At 43.9% G+C, this 9992-nt stretch overlaps 1 protein-coding gene across 1 annotated transcript; it reads right to left on the bottom strand.

The window, feature by feature from the left end:
- Positions 1-4064: 4064 nt before the first annotated feature.
- si:dkey-251i10.2 (uncharacterized protein LOC562682 homolog) lies at positions 4065-8012 on the bottom strand. Its single transcript, XM_066652933.1, has 5 exons — positions 7820-8012; positions 6438-6550; positions 4800-4909; positions 4305-4369; positions 4065-4171 (listed from the first exon to the last, which is right to left on the bottom strand). The coding sequence occupies exons 1-5, from the start codon at positions 8010-8012 to the stop codon at positions 4074-4076; spliced, it is 579 nt and encodes a 192-aa protein (XP_066509030.1). The 3' UTR covers positions 4065-4073.
- Positions 8013-9992: the final 1980 nt, after the last annotated feature.

The raw sequence follows: 9992 nt of genomic DNA, 5'->3' as shown, positions 1-9992 counted from the left end.
AATTCTAGCCACACACTACAAGGCTTTGAGAAGATGGATGCCCCTAAAGAGTCTTTATTCACAGATTTTCCAAAAACTGCACATCTTGCCCGCTCACTATTTGCACCCAAGACTAAACACTTAAGAAAATATCAACCCCCTGATTTTATCTGACTGTCAAAGACTGGATTAACACTGCGCTCCTGACCACCACACACCAAACAACCCAGAGAATGATGGGCGGGCCCCACGATTCTAGAAGTCTTTCGTAAATTTAATCCAATGTTGAAAATTGACATCGCTCGAGGAGGAGTCTGGTGTGCGGCTGACGTTAACGGGAAAAATAATATCTTTTGCTGTTTTTGAGATGTATGAAATGGAAGCTGCCTTTTGAAAACAACAGCCTGTTAGTGAAGTTTTACAATTTCTTGCTGTTTATTTTAATTTCTTATGTCTTAAAGTTACAGGCCTGCTTTTTCTGATGTGACATGTCAGTTGAGACGTAGCATGTTCATTTCTAATAGATTGAAGAGACACAGTGACTATGTAAATATAAATTATATTATAATTGTTAATGAATCCAGCGAAATGGAGGCTTTAGGGGTGGAATGAACAATGAAAAGTGTTAACCTGTGTCCACTCTCTGAGACATTCCTCTGCGTTGGTCCACCTTGTAGATGTAAAGTCAGAGACAGTAGCTCATCTGTTGCTGCACAATGTGTGTTGCTCGTCCTCTAGTCCTTCATCAGTGACACAGGACGCTGTCGGTTGGATGTTTTTGGTCGGTGCACTGTTCTTAGTCCAGACACTGAGGGGTTTAAAAACTCCAGCATCACTGCTGTGTCTGATCTACTCGCACCAGCATGTCAGTGTCATTGAATAGTAATAGGTTACCTTCTCTGTGGGTGTCCTGACCTTTAAGGAACAGGGTGAAAGTGGGCTACAAAGTATGCAGAGCAATAGAAGCACTACAGTCTATGATCAGTGGAGCTGATAAAATCATTAGTCGTTTTAATGTTTTGATTGGCCGGTGTCTAATTATTTGCAGGGACAGCGGTCCACTGGTTGACACTGGTTTCTGTTGCATGTCGAGTGACGACGTCCATTGAGGGATTTATCAAAGACATGAAATGGATTACGCTCAACTTACCGCTGCTATATTTACTCCTCCTTATCTCCTGCTTAGACCCCATGACACAGTCGTCTGGAGAAGTCCCTGTAAATCTGCCTCTGTCTGCACGCTCTCACTCTGTGACTCTAATACCTCTGGCAGCTGCAGCTGCAGGATGCACACCTCAGCCTAGGACTCACTCTGAGCCCTAACCTTCCTCTGATGTTCTGGGACATTATTTGAAGTTGTGTGGGGGGCATTTCTGCCCTGTGCTGAGCAAACAGCAACTGAGTCCTACTTTATTAAGTAATAACCTTTTACAGAAGCGTCAGACTTTTTTAGGGGAGCATTTTAGAAGATTTTATTTAGTCCTTTCTTTATTTTTAAGATTTTTTTAGACCCTATATTACTTGAGCCTGCTAATATTTAGAAGGTTGCCATCAAATCCTCATAGCAATGTTCCAACATCAAGTGTAAAGGCTTCCCAGAGGAATAGGGACTGTTGGAGATTACAGAGGAACGTAATCCTGATTTAAAGACGCTTCATTTTTGAGAAAAAACTGGATGAGCAGTTGTCCACATTCTTTTGGCCACGTAGTGAATGTTTAGTGGCTGATTCCAGGTGTGTGTAAGTGGAGACTGTGGCACTGATCTGTTGGCATGTTCCTGCACTAATATTTAGGTGGTGAGAGATTCCGCAGAGGCCTCGTATCTCTGAGTCCAAGAGTGTGAGACACATGATCTCAGACACACACACACACATTCTCTCTCTTACACTTGTCCACACACACACACACACACTCAAGTGCATACACATACAAACACGCACATTTATTTCCATGAATTGTGGGAATTTAACTGAGTTGCATTCATTTTGTGAACATTTATTTTAAAGGAACAATAGGTAACATTTGGGTTTTTTTTGCTCCTGGGGCCCCCCTAGTGTAATTCATTATTCACAGCACAATGCTGAAATCAATGGGGTGTAGGAGGGAGAGGATGTGGTGTCCTACCCTGCTACAAAAAGTTATATACATTAAGGGTCAGTGAAATATCACGAAGATTTTGAAGCTGTAATTTTATGGTAAGAATATTACATTGTGTCGAACCCTTGACCCTAACCTTAAAACATCGCAACCTTTAAACCAACACTATGTAGTATTTTTACCTTAGAATTAATTACAGCTTTAAAATCATTGTGATGCTCCTCTGAGATGTAACAGAGAGAACAGAGCCTCTGTCGTTGCTATGCCGGGCTCAGCACAGAAGAAGCTGCACTATGTAACTTTTGGAGGAGGCAAAACCACCCCCACTCTGTCCCTCCTCCCCCCTTGGCCCTTCTGGACAGTGATGGGAAATTGAATTACAGTCTGCAACTGTAGGGGGAGCCCAGGATCCAAAATACCAAATCCTACCTAAGGGTCCTTTAATGTACCAGTTTGTGTGTGTCTCTCTCTCTCTCTCTCTCTCTCTCTCTCTCTCTCTCTCACACACACACACACAGAGTAAAACCTTTTGAAATTACCCCCCTTTTTGGCAAGTGTTGCATGTTAATTTATTCTTCAAACTTTGAAACAAAGAAAAAAATCTCCCAAAAATATTCCTTTTATCACTTCACCAGGTTTTTCCGTCACGTTTTAAGGCGTTTGGAATCAGCTTCGCTGCCTTAATTAAGCAATCACACAGCACTAATTTATGCTAATGAGATTCTAATCACTAAAAGTTAGAGTTCACAAACGCACACTGAGTTTAAGCGGAATGAATCACTACTTTTTTATATTTATTCACATCAGACATCTGTGACATTTGAAATTCATGTAAATAACACACTATTTTAAAAAAGCATCCTTTAACAATAAAAAACAGGAACACCAGCTTCTTAAAGGGTAAGTACACTTTTTTAAATGTTTTTGAAAGTCATTCGGTGATTTATATGCAGTGTTGTATATGTAGCCAGTTTTATATCAATGCCTTGAATAATTTGCTAGAAATAAAAAACACCACCCCTTCGACCCCATTCATTTGCAGACTCCATATTAGACACTCACTCAGAACTACACACTCATGAAGAAGAGAAAAGAGCTTCAGGGTCCTGGAGGTTGTGGGTTCGTGACTGTCTGTGAGGAGTGTGGTGTGTTCTCCCTTTGTCTGCGTGGGTTTCCTCCAGGTGACTGTGAGGAGTGTGGTGTGTTCTCCCTGTGTCCGTGTGGGTTTCCTCCAGGTGACTGTCTGTGAGGAGTGTGGTGTGTTCTCCCTTTGTCTGCGTGGGTTTCCTCCGGGTGACTGTAAGGAGTGTGGTGTGTTCTCCCTGTGTCCGTGTGGGTTTCCTCCAGGTGACTGAGGAGTGTGGTGTGTTCTCCCTTTGTCTGCGTGGGTTTCCTCCGGGTGACTGTGAGGAGTGTGGTGTGTTCTCCCCGTGTCTGCGTGGGTTTCCTCCAGGTCACTGTGAGGAGTGTGGTGTGTTCTCCCCGTGTCTGTGTGGGTTTCCTCCAGGTGACTGTGAGGAGTGTGGTGTGTTCTCCCTGTGTCTGCGTGGGTTTCCTCCGGGTGACTCCTCGTAGGTGTGAGTGAATGTGTGAGTGTGTGTCGCCCTGTGAAGGACTCCAGGGTGTGTTCCTGCCTTGCGCCCTGTGATTCCGGGTAGGCGCCGGACCCACCACGACCCTGAATGGCATTAAAATAAAACCCCTAAATTCCTATAAATCACCCTTTAGAATTAAATAAATACGTTCATCCTTTTTTAGGTGTTCATATTTTTCTCTCAATTTTTTATAATAAAAGTCCAAAAATTGTTGGTTTTTTAAATTATATTTTAAGACTAAATCCTTTTGTTTTAAATGTATAACATAACTTGTAATATATAATATATACTGTGTGTTTCCTATTGCTCTCTTATTGATCTGCCATTGTTTTGTGTGCGCGCGCATGTGTGTGTGTGTGTGTGTGTGTGTGTGTGTGTGTAATCTGAAGCTGTGTGTTTGTTCTAGCTCTGAAACATCACAGAGGCGAGAGTGGAGAGGAAGAGAACACACAGAAGCAGAGGAGAAGAGATCTTCTGAGGGTCCGCACCAGAACCCGCTTCTGGGAAATAAACACAGGTTAGAGGTCACAACAGAAAAGACTCTGATCACCACAGTGTGCTGTATTCACGTGTTCGGTTAATGAAGTGTCTCCTGGTGACTAAAAGTGTCATTAGAGTTTTAAAGTGTCTCACCTCTGGTCAGAGCCTTGGACTTGACAGTTAACCAGTATATGGATTTTTCTTTGGCTACGGTGGCTCTGAAAGATCATAAAAATCATTAAAATCACTGAAGATATTGGGAAGAGACACCAAAAAATCATAACATAAAAGCCACCTCCTTGTATCTACACTGATCACAGCGGCACTTTGTGGTTCTGCAGTTAATCTGCTGCGCTAACACACACTAACACACCAGGATGATCCACCACCACATCACACCTGCTCTGTGGGGGTCCTGAGCCCTAAAGAACAGGGGAAAGGAAAGGGGGTAACAAAGTATGCAGGGCAACAGCTGGACTACACTCTGTAATTATAGAAGTACAAAGTGCTGCTGTGTGGTCAGTGGAGCTGATAAACGGTGCAATGAATGTAGATACAAGGAAGGTGTTCCTAATCTATTGATCATATACACAAATATGAACATTTCTGTGTGGTTTTGATGGCAGTCAGCCACAGGACTCCACTCACATGAAGTAGAAGCTGTCGGTGGTTGATGGGGGCATCCACGTGTAAACCGTGAGGTTGTTCTTCATGTTGATGTTGGAGTGTGTGATGGCACCTTGTTTGTTTCCCGAGCACTGAGTAAAGGAGGGGTTAATGGAGGGAAAAGGCGAACAGTGAGGGGACATCTCAGAGGGGATAAATCTCACTACGTCACAACAGCTTTTAGACTCTAAACATGTTTATAATGAAAGTCTGTTAGGAGCGAATATCTCCTCAGCGCCTCGTCTTCCCTTTTCTGGCTCCAGGGAATCGCACGGAATTTATTGCCGGTGGTAATCGACCGTAACATATTCATTCACCAAATACAGATTAGTTTGAAATAAGCTGCTGTCCCTTTAACATCAGGTGACTAAACTGTCAGTTCTCCAAGCTGTAAAATAATCATTGTGACAGTGATTAACCGCTGTTTCTGTGGCGCTGTATTAATCTGCAGCTTTATTTGGCTCTTTCCAAAAAGCCCAGAGCAGAAAACCATCATCGTTTCATGTTGTTTATTTATTTATTTATTAATTTGGATTATTCATTATATATATTTATGTATTTTTATATTCTCCTGGAGTGGCTTCCTATGCCATCAGTTGGCAGAGCCCTAATCCAGCATCTGTAATGATCCACAAACCCTAAAACCCCAACAAAAGACCCCCTGCGGGACCCCCCAGGGCTCCCCATTAGCCACTAATCCCAGTGTAGCGTAAGAGTGCTCATACTTAATAACTCGTAATAACACTAAATATCAAATGTGCGTCGCTAATTATGTCAAAAATTGAGGATTAACCTTGAGAGAGAGCTTTTATTTTTAATTTCACACAAAGACAAATTGTGCATGTTTTTTTTTTTTAAATAAAATAAAGTCTTTACCATAGAAACATGGTGCCACTGAAACGTTTTTACACATCCACCCTCCTACGCAGCCCACAGCAGTTCAGTTCCCCTCATTAACTCTGCTGTGAGTTAAAAGGAGTGTTTCAAGCTGGACTGGTTTTAAGTGAGCCACAGACGTACAGAACTGAGCTCATTTCCATATTTACGTCACCTTTGACTTAAAGGCGATCAGCTGAAGTCGGAATGTTAAAATGATGACGGAGGAATTCGAAAATTATTATCTATAACTGTGAGGCACAAAACAAATCAAAAACCCTGTATCTCCATTTCTGTCATTTACATTTGAACACAGCAGCTGTCCGTCACACTTTGTAAAACACTGATGATGAATGGACCAATAGAAATGCTCCAGAATTGCTTGGAAATAAATCTTTTTACATTGACTTCCACTGAAATGTAGGGATTTTTCTTTCTCCTGTAAAGCTACATGTTGGAGATACATGCTTTTGATTGGACAGCGGCGAAATGTAGAATTTAAACTGTTTATTGCCAAAGTATCACATGCAATCTTCTAAATTATTCATTATTTTGAAATTTATTTGATGATGCAGTGTGACTCAGTCAGAGGACGAATCAAATTGCTTTGTAGTTCCTGACTGAACCCATTTCTGCTCCACAGGGCGGGTCCCTGACATGGCCACGACCGGGTTTAACACAATACAGAAACTATTTCAGAGTCTCTGATGAATCTGTGCTCAATAAAGCAGGCATGTGTTTTACCTCTAAGTGTTTGGTGTTTGATGGCGGTGTTCCCCAGGTTCCCAGAGACTTGGTGCTGGACCCTGAACGAGCCTGAAGCAGCACTCCACCGTAACCTTCGCCATCAATTATCACTGAACACAGCAAAGTACACATAGATACATGATTAATGTCGCTGTTTAACAGTGACCACAGAGTTAAAGCAATAGTCATGTGTTTTTCAACGTCATCATTTTATTTTTATTTCGTATAATTCTGAAAAGTTTGATTTAAATAGAACTAAAATCAGTAAGGTTTTCATATTGGGGCTACACACACACACACACTTCACTGTTCATTCATTCATACATTCATTCATTCACTCATCTTCTGTAGAAGCTTCATCCTGGTCGGGGTACAACAGGCATCACTGGTGCACACACACATATTCTACAAACTGCAATACCAGCTAATGTCCGCAAGAGGGAGACAACGCTTGCGTATTTTTGCATGTTGTGTTTTATTTTTCCAGGTTTGATACACCAGTACTTAACAACATACTTAAACAAACGTGGTCTATACTGGGGTCAGGAGGAAGCCCACCCCCTTCTCCACCCACCCAGGACTGGCCTGTGGAACAGTGGAACTGTGTTCATTGGTGTGAAGTACTTCCTTCAAGTGCCTCTGGGATGAGTCGGAGAGGCGTTTGTGATCCAGAACTAATCCAAGATTAACCTGACCTCACTGATGTTTGCGTGTCTGAACGCCATTAAATCCTCACAACAATGTTCCACCAACTAATGCCACGCCTTCCCCGAAGAGCAGAGACGGTTGCTGCAGCAACAAACTCTCCATTAATCCCCTTCATTCCTGAGGACGAGCAGGTGGGCTACGGGGGGAACAGATTGTCTGGATGATGAAAGCAGGAGGTAAGAACAAGAGCGTTCTTTAATCTTAAAGTGGAACTCCACGTATTTTAAGAAGTGCACTCATAATTTAGTGCTTGAGAAATTGAATGAAGGAACGTGGGCTTGGTTTTGTGTGGAATGCTCAATTCTCGAGAGACTCGGAAACAGAACTGTTGACAGAGGTGGTGAATGGAACCAGACGTCCACCTCTGAAAATGTCTGAAAACAAAGGTGTTGTGTGAAATGAGATCACTCCGTGTGCACCGCCTAATACCAGAGCTGATAGATTTAAGAAGGTTTTACCTTAAAATGTGTGAGGATTTGCAGTGGAACCTGAGAACAAACACTATTTACAGAGTTTCCCCCTTAATCAACACGACTTCATTCTCTACAGTGAATCATTTCACATTGAAACACTCTGAATAATTTTATTAAACCAATCATTACCTGTGGATTATGCAGAGATTTGTCTAATATTTCACCTTTAAGGCAGTGTTAACACTTTATAACCCTCACCTGTAACATTCTGTCCTGTCTTGAAGGTGCTGTTGCTGGTCTTGATGGTGTACGGAGAAGTGATGGCCTGAGGAGAAACTCCCTGATGTCCAGGCTTCATGCTCTCACACACTTCGGACGGTGCTCCCTCGGCGTAGCCCATCGCAGGGGCCGCGGCCTGGAGCAGAAGCACACAGAAAAGTGCTGGCTTCATCAGGGAGTAAATACAAACAGACATCGTCCTCCAGCGGGTCAGTGCGGGCGGTCCACTGGCACCGGGGTTTTTAGGGAATTTGTGCTGAGTCACATTAGGAGTCTTGCATTAGGGCCCGCCTCCCCTCCATCCCTCCCTCCCTTCATGCTGTATTCATGAGTGTCTCAGGTGAACCTCCAGATTCCCAGAAATTTGACAGCCTGCTCCCTGCACCTTCAATAAAAAACACACAAAGGCCATTTGATGCCGTGAGAATCGACTGAAAATATTTTTATTATTCTTCATGAGGCCTGTTTGTTCCTTAATCTTTTCCATATCACAGTCCTCAAGGGGTTCACACTTCTCTTTGTGCAGTGTGTACACTTACACAGGACACAGGAGACCAACCGGGCCACGCCCTGAACCTTAGAAAAGAGGCGTATAGTGTATCATCACGTCTCGAGTTCGGTTGTAACTGGAGCCTCTTATTTTTATTGGGATAAACACATCATTCATTCATTCAACTTCTGTAAACACTTCATCTGGATCAGGGTCACGGGGGTCCAGAGTCCCCCCAGAATCACTGGGTACAAGGTAGAGATTTCACACTCAACCAGTCACACTCTCTCCCTCTCTCTCACACACACACACACACACACATACATACACCCGTGTGGACAACTTCACACTCACCCAGTCACTCTCTCTCACTCACACATACACTCCTACCCCTGTGGACAACTTCACACTCACCCAGTCATTTTCTTTCTCTCTCTCTCTCTCTCTCTCTCTCTCTCTCTCTCTCACACACACACACACACACACACACCTGTGGACAACTTCACACTCACCCAGTCACTCTCTCTCACTCTCACACACACACACTCCTACCCCTGTGGATAATTCACACTCACCCAGTCACACACACTCTCTCTCTCTCTCTCTCTCTCTCTCTCTCTCTCTCTCTCTCTCTCTCTCTCACACACACACACACACACACACCTGTGGACAACTTCACACTCACCCAGTCTCTCTCTCTCTCTCTCTCTCTCTCTCTGTCACACACACCTGTGGACAACTTCACACTCACCCAGTCACACTCTCTCTCTCTCTCTCTCACACACACACACACCCTTGTGGACAACTTCACACTCACCCAGTCACACTCTCTCTTTCTCTCTTACACACACACACACACACACACACACTCCTGTGGACAACTTCACACTCACCCATTCACTCTCTCTCACTCACACACACACACACACAAACCCCTGTGGAAAACTTCACACTCACCCAGTCACACTCTCTCTCTCTCTCTCACCCAATCACTTACACACACTCCTGTGGACAACTTCACACTCACCCATTCACGCTCTCTCACTCTCTCTCTCACACACACACACACACACACACACACACACACACACACACCGCTGTGGACAACTTCACACTCACCCAGTCTCTCTCTCTCTCTCTCTGTCACACACACACACACCTGTGGACAACTTCACACTCACCCAGTCACACTCTCTCTCTCTCTCTCTCTCTCAAACACACACACACACACACACACACCTGTGGACAACTTCACACCCACCCAGTCACACTCTCTCTTTCTCTCTTACACACACACACACACACACACTCCTGTGGACAACTTCACACTCACCCATTCACTCTCTCTCACTCACACACACACACACACACACACACCCCTGTGGAAAACTTCACACTCACCCAGTCACACTCTCTCTCTCACCCAATCACTTACACACACACCTGTGGACAAGTTCACACTCACCCAGTCACTCTCTCTCACACACACACACACACAAGAACTGTGGACAATTTTACACACACCCAGTCACACATTCTGTGGAACACAACACACATAAACACACACACCCCTCTGTGGAAACTTCCACACTGATCCCTGGCAGGGATTCACACTCTTCTGGCAGGCTATTGGCATTGGGTACAGTGACCTTGGGCTCAGGT

Source organism: Hoplias malabaricus, chromosome 2 (genome assembly GCF_029633855.1).
Source record: "Hoplias malabaricus isolate fHopMal1 chromosome 2, fHopMal1.hap1, whole genome shotgun sequence".
NCBI lineage: Eukaryota > Metazoa > Chordata > Actinopteri > Characiformes > Erythrinidae > Hoplias > Hoplias malabaricus.
The sequence above is the reverse complement of the archived record's forward strand: the minus strand, read 5'-3'. Positions and strand labels throughout refer to the sequence as shown.

What these genes read in the sequence shown, in the direction of transcription:
- si:dkey-251i10.2 (XM_066652933.1), bottom strand. Translation starts at nt 8,012, where the DNA reads ATGAAGCCAGCACTTTTCTGTGTGCTTCTGCTCCAGGCCGCGGCCCCT. An exon ending in CAAACACCAAACACTTAGAG is followed by an intron (nt 4,910 to 6,437) that starts GTAAAACACATG and finishes TCCTTTACTCAG; the next exon opens with TGCTCGGGAAACAAACAAGG. An exon ending in GTCCAAGGCTCTGACCAGAG is followed by an intron (nt 4,172 to 4,304) that starts GTGAGACACTTT and finishes TTTATTTCCCAG; the next exon opens with AAGCGGGTTCTGGTGCGGAC.